Below are 17,093 nucleotides of genomic sequence, written 5' to 3'. Positions count from 1 at the left end.
ATGGCTTAATGCCTTGCACACGACTATAGCTAAATGTAGCATACAAGCTGCAGGAAAGGAAAAGAAAAAACAAAACGAGGATGTTACAGACTGACCGAACCAACTTCTCCTTCAGTCTACGCACAAGCTCCTCGTGCTCCACTGTAATGTTTCTTATCCCCCAAGTGTGTTTCACTCCTGTGAAACTGCGCCGAGGACACTTCTCTCATCCTAATTTCACGCTAAGCTGTCCTGTCTAAATGAATGAATATTTAAGCATCCAGATCACATACCTGTGTTCATGACGTCGTGCCCCTCCCTCTTTTAATTGTTCTAATTATTCTAATTTATGTCCTAGATGGGGGATCGAGGCCCAGGAGCCTTCAGCCCTCAATCGCCAGAAGCCCCAAAGAGGCATCCATTTCTGTACATTTGTGTTGTTCGTGTTTGACAATTAAAATGTATCATCTTATTCTAACTGTAATTCCTGCCAACACAATTAAGTACAGAAACCAGACAAAGCAGCAATGCTTGAAACTGTTTATTTAATTATTTATAATGAATTCATTATTAAACTGTTTTATTTGTACAGCAGTTCATGACACATTACGTGTCTTACATACTCTCATTGCTCAAAGTTTACAGAACTGTGAATGCAGAGTCACCAAAATATTGGTTAAAAACTTCTGGGTGGGACTGGTAGAATTGTCCAAGTAACCGTTTTCTCTCTTTGTTGGATATTTTTATGCTGCGGTGAATATTATCCAATAGTTTCCATAGTTCAGCATTGGTGGCTGTCTTTGTTGAGTCCACATAAGTTCTCTTTGAAACCTGCAGACAAAATGTGGAGCCTGGCAGGGTATAAAAGAGTAAAAGTGAGTTACAATTCAAAGTGGACAAAAACAATGATCAGGAGTATTTACCAGTCGTAACAGGCTGCAGCCCTTGGACAAGATGAGCCAATTTATCGCTCACTTCTTTGTGCAGAGCACCAGGAATCTTCAGCAAAAACAATCACAAGTCATGACTTAAAAGCCAAAGATTCATTTGAAACATCTTTTTTTATCAATGCAAAATAGAATAACATTTGTCGACTCTTACAATAAATTGTGGTAGTCTGGTACCACAAAAAATAACATATTATTTATTTGTACAAAAAAACAGTCAGAGTCATTTCAAAAGGGTAAATATCTGGCACTCACTCGGTTTGTTTCATGAGGGCTGGACACATTAAAACCTCTATGTGTGTGTGTTTCCTTCTTCAGGGTGTGATGACAGAGAGAAGAGAGCAAACAAGGTGCTAATCTATGTCTCTAGGCCTCATGAAATAACAGCTTTTTCTTCTAACCAGGTATGTGCCAGGTATTTATCTTTTTTATATAAACTGTACCATTCCTCACGGGCACCAGTGTATATGTGATTACCAATAACTCCCTGTGACTTGTATTTGAGAGTCATTGTAATAAAAAAAGAAAGAAAAAAATACCTTAAATATTTCCTGAATATTGCTGAGCATGAAGACTACCATCAGGTCTTCGGTTTCCTTGGTGAGACTTTTGCTGTGGAGAATGGCCCTAGAGAATGTCCTCGTCACGGCCAACCTGTTTTCCATCTATAAATCCAGCCACTGTTCGGGTTAAACTACACAACGTTGATCAGTAAAAGGACCAGAAAATCGGCAGTCTTACTTGGTATTCCAGTTTGATGGCCTGTGCTTCAGCTGCCAGAGCCATGAAGGTCAGCAGCCGACGCAGCTCCTCTCGGTTTCTAAGGGGCAACAGCTTCAGACACAACTGTAAGGCCTCCAGAGCAGGGAGCAACTTGGCTGTCACTAGAAGCCAACAGAGCAAAACAGCAGGTAATATTGTATAGTTGTGGTTTTGTGAGTGTGTGTGTGTCCATATCACGTAAGATAAAAAATATACACACAAAAAGCTAAACACGCAAAGTACTCCATTCACAAATACTTACCAAGCCGTTCAATGATAGCTTTGTAAATGTCAGTCATGTGCTGCGGCATCAGTGGAGCTCGGTCTGTGTGGCTGTAGTGCTTGGCCAGTGCTCCGTAAACCAAAAGTTTATAATTGTTCAAACTGCTCGAAGAAAGCAGAGGTTGTTCGTAACAGGACTTCTGTATTCCACTAGGATCTTCAAATAAGGAAAGTATTACACATGAGAAAATGATTGTGCACATATCTTGCAACTTGTTGGTAAGTCGTTCACCTTCAGAGAAGCATCGAGGAAGCGCCCTGCTCAAATCCACCACCGACTGGTCCGGCAGGAAGTCCAGACAGTCCAGAGCAGCACACAGCCACGCATCCTCCCTGCACAGCACGTGTCCCCATTTAATGATTGTACAAAATAATCAACAACAGAATATATTGTTAGTCCAAAAACACACACACACAGATATTGGTATTGAACGATACTTGACAACAGATGTGTTAGAGCGTTCAAAGACTAGACTAACGCAATAAACAGGTGGTGATGACATACTGGGAGTCCCTGAAAGCCTCGAGGACCTTCCTGTCCAGGTGGTTGCTGCTGTGAATGACGTCTGGGTTATTCTGAGACTGCTGCTGCTGCTGCTGCTGCTGCTGCTGCTGCGCGTTTTGAGGAGACACTGGGTCCGGATTGTTCTGGAGAATCCCGTCCAGCACAGGAACCTCCACCAGGGTCAAGAGTCGGAGCAGAGTCAGCTCCTGCCACACCTCAGCGATGACTAAAATCACACATTGTCAAAAACATATACAAGTAAAACGCACTATACCATAGAGTGGGTGATATTGACCTCGATATATATTAATCAGACAATATTATGGCAATCCAACAAAAAAGCGCTCAAAAGTGCCGGTATTTGTTCAGATTCAAATATTGTACACAACATAAATGGACTGTAAAATTCACTACAACATTGCAGAAATACTGCTTTATATCCTGGTTTGGAAGGTTAAACTGTAGGTTCCTGTTCTTTTTTTAGTTTTTATGAGCTCATTTTGCAAGCATATGAAATCAGTTTTATCGTAGATGATTTACTCAATATTATTTTTAATGTCTCCAAAACAACGACTGCATTATCGTCCCACCTCTGCTATAGTGAAATTGACTTGAAATCAAAAACCAGTGTGCAAAGATCCACAAAGATGGTTGGTTTACGTGACTGTGGCAATTTTGTTTGGCCTTTGCTCGGACTGAGACTCAGACTGTCCACAGAGGCCTCAGCGAGCGTCAGGCTGTCCATGTCAGGGACGTCCAGCATTTCAACATGAGATGAAGCGGGAATTGTTTGCTCCGACTGTCTACAAAAAAACAATCAAACTGTATTGACATTGATAGTTGCTGTTACTACTGAGCAAAGCGTTTCAGGAATACATTTGATTATGTTTCTCTCAGCAATGGCAATGGTCATTTGTCACACCTTTCTGAAGGAACATTGCAGAAAAACATTTGAAGTCCCACCGCAAGAACGCCCCTCTCCAGCTCATCCACAGAAGGAATATGAACACCAATGAACCTGTAAAAAGTTATAGAAAAGGTCACTTATATGCAAGACTTGCAGAAAACATAAGCTATGTGTGTTACAAACCTGTAAAGAGAGTTTTTACAATCCCGAAACACCTGCTTTTTGTCTTTTCCTGTTGGTTTTGTTCCTGCCATCTCAAAAACTTTGCAGTCCAACAGTGCCTGACAGACACACACCACTTTGCAACGTGTCACTTCTGCTTCTGTAGAAGAAATCATCAAAAACTACTATACAATTATATAGTGACTTTGAATATCATCACATTTACAGACACTCAAACCTTCAAATTTCAGGGATAGCTCGAGATGTTCTGCCAAAACATCCACAGCCTCTGAACCCAGGAAACAGTCGCTGTGTGATTTCATGTGGACACGTCTTCTCTTTACAGTTACAGTGGACTTGAGGTGGGTGATCAGGGAGCGCCACTGGAGACATGTGTGGACTGGTTTAATGTTCTGACCAGAAGCTGAGGGAAAGACATGGGCAGACATGAGTTAGGAAGATAACTGAACAGCCAAGATTAGCTGCATGAAGATGCCAAACAGCTAAACGTAGTATTGTTCAGTCTGCAATGCAAGCACAGCCAGTTACATTCACCAAAACTGTGGCAACTTGGTCACAATTCTCTCATCTTTGTTGGACAAAGCCAAGTTCGCACGCAATTGCATTTGCATTTACATGTACACTAACTCACTTGGACGCACAGACAGTTTTTCTGCGAGGTTTAGCGCCGCGGCCCTGTCCTTGATTGAAGCCATGTGAAGCTACACTTTGCACCACAAGTCAGATCTCAGAGCAGTGCGTGTGTGCAGTACCCCAGTGTGACCGCTAAGTGGCGATATGGGCCCGCTAAAGCGGATCTCCCGCGAGGTCTTTTTGTTTTGTTTATGTGTTGTTTACATAGATCTATTATATTCATGGATTTATTATATTCATGAATTATTATTATGGTTGGATTCTACGGAGTGAGCATTTATCCTGCGGTATTTTAGCTAAATAAAATCAAACAACGGAATTTCTTTCAAATAGGTAATTAGAATCTTGATTAGTAAATCGAAATACTACTATTATTTGTCTATAGTAAATTACTTTGAAACTAACCTGGCTAACCTTAGCAGGATGGATAATTGTGTTAACATAACTTAGCATAAAATAATATTTCAAGCAAATAGTTAAATGAAGTGTATTATAACTCGAGGATGGCAAGTAACCTTGTAAAATGTCAAGAATAATACTATCACTTGACACCAACTCTAAAGTTAGCAATGGTGTTAATATGATATGTAAAAAAACTTACTATAAATATAAAAAATACAAATTATCTAAATACTTCATCACTTATAATATTTATCACCAAAGTTAAGAGGTCTATTTTGCAGTGCAATACATTTATTTGGACTGTTACCGGTTATCTTTTATGGTTAAAAATGCCCAAGTAAATAACAGAACATAAAAGTGGTGTCTCAGATTTTCATTCTGGCTCCAGTCTCCCCCTGAATGCTCTCCCTTTCAAACTCTGCCTGAGGTCAATGTCATTTTATGGTAGAAGCCAATTCTAACAGGGACCATTTAATCCCCTGAGATGATTGATTCTAGTCCAGGTTCAATGGGACTAAAGGGTCTGTTGTATTAGGAGATCAGTGACTAGTGGAGAACTCCTACTAAAACAGTCATATTCTGTGTTTGTGTGAGCGTCAGTCGTGCTTATGTTGAGAGGACACTTTCAGGGACCAACCACAAGTCAAATTAAATAACTTAGATCATTTTAAAAGCAGTGACAGCACAATTTGTCCACTTACTGTTATTGCTCTGACCCCTATTAGTGTCAATGGGGTGGTTCATTTGAACCTAGATGGCTTCTAGAGGTATTATCCTCTTTGTGCAGTAGATATTGTGTGACACAAAGGGAGGGAAAAATGAATGGGCATTAGGTGAGATTATGATGATTGAGAAACAGTTTGAGCCTTTAATGGACTACTCTATTATTTCTAATAAAACCATTTAGAGAGGAAATGCAAATGAGGAGCTCATTATATGCTCAAAAGAAGTGGAGCGGTGGGTGTCTTCCCCATTAGGGAGTCTATTCTATTAACCTTTTTTAACAAAAGATAATTTCTCTCTATTAAGCGGAGATTACTTTCCACTGAAGCCCTGTTCAACCAATGGATGTGTGAAGAAGAGTTATCCATTCACTCCAGGTTCATCTCAGTAAGATAATCACAGCTCACAAAGAGCAATCTACTTTAGTACAATAAAGTGACAATGTGCGTGTTTGCACTCAAAGATGACACATTACTAAATGTGTTTAGGCTGCAGGACCTGAGTGTGGACAGAGGCTGTCATGACCTGATCTCTGTCTGACCCAAAGTGATGGAAACATCTTACTGCAGTTATTTCAATATAAAGCGCACCTGCTATTTGATTTAATATTTTTGCTTTTATTGTAGCACCTCTTCTCTAAGCATAACTCACTAGGCCTAGATAAGATAATTTTCCATGTGTGCACAGTTTTGTGGCAGTTTTATCATGTAGAATATTTTGAAACATAAATAACATATTCATAAAATATGGTGACATGCATGTCTTGAAAGGTTGGTACAATATCGGATTATGTTGCTGTGGCTTTCATGTTTGTTTTTTGCAGTACCAACCAAACCTAAAAACGACTAAACTTGAAAATAGATTGCTTACCTCAAAATACATAACACATTGAGTGGTTTTTGACCCCCTAAAGCCTAAAGCCTTGTAGAAAAGATTCAGCCCTGTTTTTGTCCGTCCATTAAACAAGTTTCCTTTTAGATTACCTGGACTGGTGTCATCTGGTCACGGTGCAAATAAGACTTACAAAAGGCATTTGGCCCTTGACCAATAAGTACAAAATAAATTTGCAATTTGCTTGTGGAGACAGCAGAAGAAATAAATCCTGGCTTCTAGCCTCCAGCAAGTAGTTTTAGCTTAACAACTCTCAGTGTGTGTGTTTAAAGGTTAAAGGGGCAAAAAATAGGATGTTGGTCGTTTGTTGTAATTTGATTTTTATAGTTATTGTCCTGTTAAGCTGGACACCAACATATCAGTTTGATGCTCCTCAGGCGCTCTTATCAATCTGCTTGTGTTCACTGGACGGAGGGTGAGAGGCAAAAAGGATGTAATATGTGCCGGACATTCCTGTGGAGGTCACGTTCCCTTTTCTTTTAGACACTGTGACCCAACACTGTTTTAGACTAAAGGAGAAGACTGTAAACAAGAACCACTGGGTTTCAAGGATGTGTCTTTTTTTTTTTAAATTAACACATGTTTGTTTTAATTGTGTTGTATTAAATTTAAAGGTAAATATATAGATAATCACACACGATAATTCATTTTACGACAGTTCATTTTGCGGAATCAAAAACGAGGTCCAGACAATAATTATTTATTTGTGGAAAACTAATAGCTTCATCGGGTGCTGTTCTCTTTTATATTCTGTGCAAAGCCACTGGTAGCATTGTTTAATAGAAACTTATAAAATCATCTCAGTGGGTTAACCAGCTCCCACGTCCACATAAAAAAGTCTCCTGGATATAGAGAGCAATTGACTTTTAACTTGCGTCTCTGGGGTAGAGGGAGGATAAGGATGGCTTTCTCCAAATATCACCTCCCTTCTAATGTTCCTTATTGTATGGGTGAGTCACCGAGCGATGCACCGTAATGAACCAGAGAAACTTACTGCAGTTTGCTGCTTTGGAAAAAGTCCAGTCCAAGTATGTGAAAAAAGGAGACATTTTGAAAAAGAGAAGGTAAGGAAATTATATTCTTATTTTACTACTCTTTTTTTTATTTAAATTAAAATATATGAATTTAATTCATTATTATGAACAAATGTTGTGATTCAGAGCAGGCACCAGAGGAGTGCGGAGCAGAAAGACAAAGACATCCACAACTTGAAAGTCTTTGCTCTGAGCTTATGTGAATAATTATATAACACCTTATTTGCATTTCGGTCATGATCATATTGTGAAGGCCTGACGTCCACAGTGACCCAGTCTGGTGCACAGGGTGTTGCCCCAACGCCGCAGAGGTGATATACAGCTCACTGCACGCTCCAGTGCACTTTAACTGCCCCAGCCGTGTAACAGAGACAATAGAGACTGTTTTTGATATTCTGTCTGTGAGACACCGGACCACCGTTAGTTAATTATTCTGGCTGCTGGCGTCAAGGGCGAAATTTGTCTAGGACACTTTACAATGCGTAGCACCTTGAGATATTTTTTTATAGAAATGTAAAGTGTATTTGAAATACCATAATTGCAATTATTATATAGAGAATGTTTTCATTTTAACAAATGTTAAACAAACCAAGTAAACAAGGCTTTGCTGAAAATCATCAGATTGCACAACTCTGATAAACACATGCAAATTAATTTAAACTTAAACTACTGAATAACCATTTTTTAAATCCACAAATGGAATTGATCTTTGACTATTGTTCAACAGTTAACAAAGTGGAACTTGGAAAAGTGAGAATGCTAAGTGTAGATATTTCTGCACCTACAATTTGTTTAAATACGATTTGTGGGAGCTGGAAGAATTAAAAGAGGAGGGCGAGTGAACGGTGCTTTAGGAGGAAAAGCATTTGAGGTAAAGAGCTCATCAAGAATAACGGATGGGGAGTGTGTAACACTTTGAACTGCTGGCACAGCAAAGAAAATATCTATTAAAATATTTTATAACTAGGCCTCGCTCGGTTTAACCTTTTTCATAAGAGTTGTTTTGTGATAATAATTCTAAAGTGATAAGGGAGTGTGGAAGAACACAACTTGTTACAGGCAATGAAACTGTAATGGCAGTTTGCAAAGTTAACTAAAAGAATCAATGCATATTTACATAACAGTGTTATTCATGGAATCATCTTTTTTTCTTTGCTCTTTTTATATATATATATACATTGAGTGTTTGACTTTAATAATCAGGACTAGAAAAAAAAAATGTTTCAACTCTCATCATATTTCATCCAAGAGTCATTCTCAATCTGTGAGTTGAGTCTGGGAACTCAGGTTTATATCCTACTCTGTGTAAGCCCTGCCCACTGGGCGGGGCCTCCTGATAAAGGGAGTTTTGGTTTCACTTGAGACGGCTCCTCTTTGTTTCCTAACAGCCTGTAATGGGCTATCTACATCCTATTGTAACCTGGCTTTAACTCCCTCCTCACTGAGTACCTGGTTAGCATCAGAATTCCCCGGGTGTCTCCCGCTCCAGGGTTTTGAGACACTGCAGTTTTTTAAGTAAAATTCCAATCCATGTGTACTTTCAGGAAATCGAAGAGCTTAGAAAAAAGATGACCTCTGTCAACCTTGACAAACGAACAGAAAACTCTTCAATTATCGGGCAAACATTGGACAAACAGGAATTTGAAATGAACAGGAAATGGAAGGATGAAAACAGGGCTCTACAAGCAGAAAAACAGGGAACATCCATAATGTTTTAATTGAATAAACAAATATTCATGAGTTTAATGTGACATTGATCATTTATCTTCCTGTTGACTTCAGGAGGTGTTGACCTCGTTGCAGTTTGCTCATCAGCTTTTCTCCAAACAGACACAAACATTTAATCAACTTGAGCTGGACCCAACAAAAGCAGTACAAGGTGAAAGCTTAGGCTGAACATTATTCACTGTCAATTGGACTGGATATATCTCATATGCTCATATTCACTGACGTTCAAAGCCTGAATCCACTGGAGTATTAGTGCATTATATGAGAAATATAGTGATGTATATAACACCCTGTACTTAAGTAAATATGCTTCACTCTGAACCCAAATGATTCCGAGTGGTTTTCCAATTTATTGCTTTAGCGTTTATTGCTCTTTATGTGTTTTCACTGGACATGCCTTTGGATTTAACTTCCTCTATTCATTAATTTATTAAAATCATTATTAAAATGACACAACTGATTTGTGTAAGCAAGAGTCTCTCTCCTCGTTTTGCTCAAATCCTGCAGTTCATGTTAAAGAAACTCATAAAAATTTAGTATTGCATTAAAGGTGTATGGGTAATTAATTTTACTGCAGAGCCTTAAGCAAGATCACAAGGCAATGCAAGTGGAAGAGAAAACAGTGGAAGAGAAGATAAAACAACTAATGGAGTAGTTCACTGTTTCCAAAACCAGCTGGGACAAGGAGGTAGAAATGTGGTTATTTATTGGGTTTAAATAGCAAAACATTTTATTCATTTTATTTTTATCTGTACGGAAAGCTGAATTTCTAGATGAAATGAAGAAAAAGCAGCAAGAATTTAGCACAGTCAAAGAGGCCAATGAGGAGCTTCACCAGAATCACATGGAGCTCTCATCAAAGGAACAACATGTAAATAAACTGAAGCTACAGACTATTACTACATTACAATACGTTTATCCTACAACAATAAATAGATACATTAATAATATAATGTATTTACATGTTTAACAGACAAATGTGAAAGAACTAGATCTCGCTGTTCTCCTGTACAACTCCTATGAACACTGACCTGTCCCACAACGTGAACAACTTGACTTAAGAACCTTTGAAACAGTTTGTGAAATTATGTTGAGGACAAGTGCTGTGTAGTGAGGAATATTTTCCCAACAACCTTTCCATCTCTGATCTCATCCATGTGTAACTTCCCTGAGAGAGAGCGCGGCTGGACATACAAATAGCTGTACCAAGAATGAGGCTTATGTTGTAGTGAGCCGTGTGTTCCAAAGCGGTGGAGCCACATCAAGCCATGAATTAAGTTTTATGAACACAAAAAGTGTGTTTCAAGGCGACGACAGTCGAGGCCATGGAAGAGAAAGATGGACAAGCTCTGGAATGAATGGCATGAGTGAGAAGTCAGTTAAGGTTGAGGATGCAAAGGAGGCCATATTACCGTATTTTCCGGACTATAAGTCACACCTTTTTTCATAGTTTTGGCCGGGGTGCGACTTATATTTATATTTATACTTGTTTACTTATACTTATACTCCAGAGCGACTTATGTGATATTATTTATTATTTTCACACTTGCAACTGCATTTCATACTCCAGTGCAACTTATACATATGTTTTTTTCTTCTCTATTATGCATCTTTTTGGCCGGTGCGACTTATAATAATAATAATAATAATAATAATAATAAATTTTAGTTGTAATGCACTTTACATTCCAATGGAACCTCAAAGTGCTAACAGAGGCTAAAAACAACAAGCAAGTTACAGTTAAAACAAGTTAAAACAATAAAGCATACACACACAGATAAAACATGAGAATTTTAAAAGGCTTTTTTAAATAAAAATGTCTTTAGGCCTTTTTAAATACATTTTTTAAACTTATAGTCCGGTGCGACTTATGGTCCGGAAAATACGGGTAAACTGTAGATAAAGAACATGATAAGAGAGACAGCCACAGACAACTGAATAGGAAAATCTGCCATATGTGACTAAAAACATGAGGAACAACGTGCAAGTTAAAGTTACTGCCTCCAATAGTGCTTAACAATGAATGAACAATCAATGACAAAGTCGACCGTGCTCTGCCCATTCGAGAGATAATAAGGAGAGTCTGCGGGTCCAGAAACAATGTGCAAAACACCAGCCCTCTGGACAAATCCCCTCCATGTTCAGTTTGTCATGATTTAGAAGAAAACCCAGAAACGGTGTTCGAAGAATCCACCACTGAACTTCCCAAAACTCTTAATAAGTCAAGTTCATGTCAGTCCCAATGTGATGCCGCTCAGCTGGACAGTGTCAGTGTTCAGGAGACTGTTAAAGAGCAGACACAAATGGTTAGCCTTCCTGACACTGTAGGTCACATGAAGGACACAGTTGATGAAAGTGCTAAAGAATGCTCTCCACTAACACAAATAGCCGGGGATACAACATGTCTCCAAAGTGAGAAAGAGATCTCTGAGCAAAAGAGTAACTTGACCTTGACAGTGGCATGTAAAACTAGTAATAATCTGACTAATGAGACAAAGAGTGAAAAGGAGCAAGTGGATATATTGGACAAATCTTCTTTAAAGTGTAAACAGTCTGGTGAGGAAAAAAAGAATACTAACAATGCTGAATCTTGGAATGCATTTGGAAGTTCTCTGAAGTGGTCAAAAATCACTACCAAAGATACAATGCACTGGCCAAGAGAAGGTTATTTTAAAATTGAGTGGTCACAGATCACAATGTCAGACGAATCCTGTGGCAAACGAAGCAAAAATGATTGATTGTTTGAATGGGACGCGGCTCAGAGAAGAGCGAAGAGTTACGCTGCTAAGTCTGCTTTTATGTCGGCTCACTATTTACTGCAAGTGAAAATATTGACTGCAATAAATTAACTTTTTCAGTCCACACATACAACTGTGTTTCGCTCTGTTACTGACGTCCCAAATGTCACAATCAAATACCAGCGGCTGCATTGGTAATTCTTCTAACACACTTTCCATCTTCCATAGACGCAGAGGTAATATTTCCTGTAATGTTGTTTAATTTATTATGGGGTTGTACAAAACCGTTTCACAGTAAATAATAATCTCAGACCAATTCATTCAGGATATCATATTACGTTTGAATTTGGGTGGATTAGTTGCCATCTCACCTCATTCTTCTTGGCCCCCTTGACGGTTATGAGGGCGACAGATTTGTTGAATACCTCCTGTGTCTGCGGGACGGCCGCTGTTTCCTCCAGAAGACACCAGCAGATAAAGTGGAGGGCTCTGGGAGAAGCCCACGGGGACGCAGCCGCACAAATGGTCTGTGAGTCTGTAATTTCAGCCTTAAACACACCTGTTTCTCAAAATCCACATGAGGAAACACCTATTAAATTGCATTGAGTAGTATAGGTTTGCATTTGAAGCGTGGTTAAAAAGATATACAAAATGGAAATTACATTGTAACTCAAAATATCTAACCATTATTATGTGTTTATTCTTTCTTATTGCAAAGTATTGTCTTTGTCAAACAAATTGGTTTGAGGTCATTTTCAGTTCCACAGATCCTGATCTGCATCGTCTTACAAACTGCAGCTTGATGAGCCCCAGGGGTAATTTACTCTAAAGCTTAATAAATATAACCTTTATGTAAACCTGACAAGTTCCCATACAGCAATTTGAAATGACTTCCAAATAGCGCACAAGTTCAAGCTATTGTCCAGGTCAAAGCTGCACTCGAGCATCTTAGAAAGTCTGAGGAATTCCTAGTTCATATTAAGTGATGAATGAGGAACATAGCTAATGCCTGCTGAGCTCGTATACAGTGCTTGTTCTGGAGACAGTTTTGGAGACACGATGAATGACCTGTGCAGAAGAATGGGGCTGATGACGCCTGGGTACCTCTCCTCTCTCACTCACTCAGTCTTCTCCCTCTGTGCGCTCGCTCACTTCATCATCTGTCCCCTGTTCTCGGCACCTCCACAGCGCTGCACTCTGGTTCACTTCTGTTTCACTTTCCTGCCCTTTTGTCACCATCACCACAAAATGTCCCTGTGAGTCTAATGCAAACCAGGTGCCAGCAATTGGGGGAGATAAAATGTTAAATAGGCAAAATTATACTTTAACGCTGGGATGATCACACAAAGTTCAAATGTACATCTTCATTATGGGTGTTTAAAAAAATCATATATCATGATCGCCATATTTATTTGTAATTGTTGTACACTTGTAATTACAAAACAAAGTTTCACCAGTTCCACAATGTTGTTGCTTATGTGGAGCAGTTGAAGTTACAGTTTTGATTTAAAACAAGTGTGTTTTATTTATGAGCAGGTCATGGCTTGAATTTGGAATACCAGATTTTCAAATGTGAAAGGAGGAAATAGGAATAGAAAATGTCCTAAAAATATATGTTGGTTGGAATCTACCATTTATTAACCATGTTTGAAGCAAAAATAGTACTTACGGGTAATTATTTTGCTTAAGTGCATTTAAATCACTACAAAACTGGATTTTATCCCAGTGTAGGACAGTAGGGTTTCAGTGTAGGACAGCAGAGTTTCAGTGTAGGACAGCAGAGTTTCAGTGTAGGACAGCAGAGTTTCAGTGTAGGACAGCAGAGTTTCGGTGTAGGACAGCAGAGTTCCAGTGTAGGACAGCAGAGTTTCAGTATAGGACAGCAGAGTTTCGGTGTAGGACAGCAGAGTTTCAGTATAGGACAGCAGAGTTTCAGTGTAGGACAGCAGAGTTTCAGTATAGGACAGCAGAGTTTCAGTATAGGACAGCAGAGTTTCAGTGTAGGACAGTAGGACAGCAGAGTTTCAGTATAGGACAGCAGAGTTTCAGTATAGGACAGCAGAGTTTCAGTATAGGACAGTAGGACAGCAGAGTTTCAGTGTAGGACAGTAGGACAGCAGAGTTTCAGACGCCTCCTCTGCCACAGACACAGACACAGATCAGGCAAAACAAAAATAGTTTGTTAAAACATCTTTAGTTAAATTGTGAGTATAGTTTGTTCTCACGCTCATTGTGTAAATCATACTTGGTCATTTAGGTGCAACTATAAAACTTCTTCTGGTGGAAGGACCTGCTGGTCTCCGTGAATATATTCTTGCTTTGCTTCAAATGTTGCTCAGTATGCAATAAATTAAATTGATCTATCTCCATGGAGATAGATAAATTCGCCCGGAGTCGAAGCCCGGAGTCAAAGCCCGGAGTCGAAGCCTGAAGTCGAAGCCCGGAGTCAAAGCCCGGAGTCGAAGCCTGAAGTCGAAGCCCGGAGTCAAAGCCCGGGGTCGAAGCCTGAAGTCGAAGCCCGGAGTCAAAGCCCGGGGTCGAAGCCTGAAGTCGAAGCCCGGAGTCCTCCTTCAGGGCTCAGATCTCCAAAATGGAACAGCTCCTCAGCTCAGAGGCTGTGACTCCCGAAAAGGAGTCACAGGAAGACTGAAAACTAAACCACACAACGACATGTCTATGGTATAGTCCCTTTCTATACACCTACAGTTTATTAATTCAAGGTTTTATCGATTATTACTATTATTTAAATTTGTATTTTAAATTGTGTTGCAGTCAATTTGTGTTCATAGTATATTAGAGGAGGTAAATTAATATCCCTTAATGACACAATTTAAACAAGTAAAAACTAATCATAAAACAAAACAATAATATAAAAAATTACATTAAAAATATTATCGTAATATATTTGTATTATACTTTATTTTTGTGGATTAATTTTACATTTGTAGCAACTATATCTTATTGTTCTGCAAAGGTTTATGCTTGATGTTCCTAGCAAATTCAGATGTTTTAAGCTTAATTACATAAAACAAATCATACATCTTCACATATCTTCCTGTTCAGAATGCATGTAAGTAATTGATTTATTCATTTTTGGCCAACAGCCAGATAAACAGCAAAGGCCAAGCTGTTTGTGTCAGTTACAGGCCCTGTTCCGGTTAACATGCTAATTAACATTAATTAACTTGATTGACTCAGCGGCCAGTCTCAGAGGAGCTTTTATTCTGAAGCCACCTTTTGTAAACATGGTGTTGTTCTGTAATCCAGCTGATTGTTGTTCAGAGTCCAGCCTATTAACATGTAATAAAACTCTCAAACCACAATTAACTAAGTCTGACAATTATGAGGCTAACTACCTCTCATTAACTTTATGTTCCCAGACGATGCTGCGGAAAGAGGAACGTTCACACCAAGAGCCTCTAGAGTTTTCTTTTTTACTCCTGCTCAGGTGTCTGGTCATATTGCCCTTCCACCACCTGGGATCTATTATTCTGATGCTCATATCAGCTAATATATTATTACTTATAATTCTGCACCTTTGCACCCTTTTTATCCAGACCAGCACTAAAAGTAAAATGGCTTAAGTCCTCTTGGAGTTGGGTTCAAGTTTCCTGGTCGACCCACGTCCTTAATTTAAGAGTACCCAATTTCACGGCGACTCCGGGTCTCTGTTTTTTCCACCATACTTCACTTACTGTTAATGAATCCGGCTGAATGTTAATGTGCTCGTAAAGAAATCTGAAGCGTTTGAGTGGCTGTGCCCACCGTTGCTGACCCTTATCCACAGTGGGAGGAGGAGGAGGGTGGGATATTGAGGAGTAGGTTTTAATACACTGGCACATCCAAACACACACATGGGACATCGAGACACACGGCCGCGCTTATGGAGGGTTGGTGGTTTGAAACAGTCAATTACCCTTCTGCTGGGGAGGATACCTTCTGTTAATTACTGCTCAGTGTTTTTATGGAGAGTAAATAAAAAGAGCGCTGACATTCACATTCCATCATTGTGTCCCCTGAACACACCCTGTTTTTCTGCGTAAAACTGTGAGCCTTGGGAAACATTTCCATAGACTCAGGTTGACTCACTCCAGTTACACATTACAATGTTACATTTATTTATTGTTTTGTATGTTTTTCTTTTATGCTACATTTTTTTAATGTTTTTTAGTGCATAGTGCTTTTTTGATTAATACAGCGAAATGTGAACACACACACAACTCCAGGTTTGTCCAAATTCAGGGCTTTACACTAAAGCCTTTACAAATTAAATTCAGCTCTGATTTACAGTACACTACAACTTTATTGAAATCTTGTCCATGAAATGGGAGGAAGACACTATATCTGCCAATCCTCTGGCTAAATGGGTCTGTGCTAAACATTGTTGAGTGTCCTGGGGTTATAGGGCCATGTTGTGTCACATTATACCTCTTTGCCTCAAAAGCCATCTCAGTAAATCTACTGCGGTTGTATTAACGGTTGTGGACGCAGGCTGAGTGCAGTCCTGGCACTCTGAGTCTACACGTCCATCTCAAAGTGATGCTGTGCATCTGCTCTGCTGGCCCTGTAAAATACTTACTATAGTTTGGCAACTTCTAACCTACAGTACATTTTAGCTTGTATGTACTGTAGGGAAAATAATACTATGTGAAATAATGACTCCTAATTGTAGTTGAAGATTGTTCACTTCTTTTCACGCTGTAATATACATGCTGTATATACTAACTGTTTACCACTAACTTGCCAGAATGTCTTAGACTCATAGACCGAGTTTGCCTAAGTCAGCAGGTATCTGCTTACACTGAAACGTGTGGAAATAAACTATTACACTTACACTGGTCTGTTTATTAACAGACCAGTGTAAGTGCATTTAGCTCTTTCTTCACATAGCAATTCTGATTGGAAGTTTGAAATATGGTTGTACTGTTAGTCTTCTGTGGTTTCTATCTCTGCACATTTTTACTGCGGTGAAACCTCCTGACGCTGATAAATAACAGGCTTCACCTTTCCTTAGCTGGGCTTTGCATGACGAACTGCACTGCTGGTCTCTCGGAGAGTGTGTCCTGAGCTGTGAATCACTCCTGTTCACCTCTCTCCAGAAAGCAGAGCAGATCAGCTCCAAAACGTCAGAGGGCAGCACAAGGTAGAGGTCAGCATCATTTATAGGCTCTTAAGTAAGCCACATGGCCCGGTTAACTCTCCCTTTTCTGGCACTTATCACAAATGATGAGTATCTTCATTATGCATGTGTTCACCTGGTTCCCGGAAATGTTCCCTACAGCAGACAAAGAAAGCTTTGTATGGGCAAATGTAGATGTTGACCTAGAAGGCATATTTTGTTTTAAAATACGTGATGAGGTTAACTTTTGCCAGGCGAAG

At 39.3% G+C, this 17,093-nt stretch overlaps 1 protein-coding gene across 1 annotated transcript; it reads right to left on the bottom strand.

Annotated features, from left to right (window-relative positions):
- Positions 1 to 578: 578 nt before the first annotated feature.
- On the bottom strand, positions 579 to 4,286 carry LOC140348862 (DEP domain-containing protein 7-like). Its single transcript, XM_072434978.1, has 12 exons — positions 4,197 to 4,286; positions 3,783 to 3,968; positions 3,566 to 3,704; positions 3,398 to 3,493; positions 3,136 to 3,278; positions 2,476 to 2,701; positions 2,203 to 2,303; positions 1,951 to 2,127; positions 1,668 to 1,810; positions 1,466 to 1,591; positions 903 to 978; positions 579 to 830 (listed from the first exon to the last, which is right to left on the bottom strand). The coding sequence occupies exons 1-12, from the start codon at positions 4,258 to 4,260 to the stop codon at positions 619 to 621; spliced, it is 1,689 nt and encodes a 562-aa protein (XP_072291079.1). The 5' UTR covers positions 4,261 to 4,286; the 3' UTR covers positions 579 to 618.
- Positions 4,287 to 17,093: the final 12,807 nt, after the last annotated feature.

The sequence above is a fragment of the Eucyclogobius newberryi genome, unplaced genomic scaffold (assembly GCF_026437365.1).
Source record: "Eucyclogobius newberryi isolate DKJ021-1_F unplaced genomic scaffold, fEucNew1.0.hap1 SCAF_7, whole genome shotgun sequence".
Classification (NCBI taxonomy): domain Eukaryota; kingdom Metazoa; phylum Chordata; class Actinopteri; order Gobiiformes; family Gobiidae; genus Eucyclogobius; species Eucyclogobius newberryi.
Note: the sequence above shows the minus strand (reverse complement) of the source record. Positions and strands in the feature narration are given on the sequence as shown.

Coding starts and splice junctions, on each gene's coding strand:
- LOC140348862 (XM_072434978.1), bottom strand. CDS start 4,260: ATGGCTTCAATCAAGGACAGGGCCGCGGCGCTAAACCTCGCAGAAAAA. Junction 3,705..3,782: donor GCTATCCCTGAAATTTGAAG/GTTTGAGTGTCT, acceptor TTTCTTCTACAG/AAGCAGAAGTGACACGTTGC. Junction 3,494..3,565: donor TGTAAAAACTCTCTTTACAG/GTTTGTAACACA, acceptor AACTTTTTACAG/GTTCATTGGTGTTCATATTC.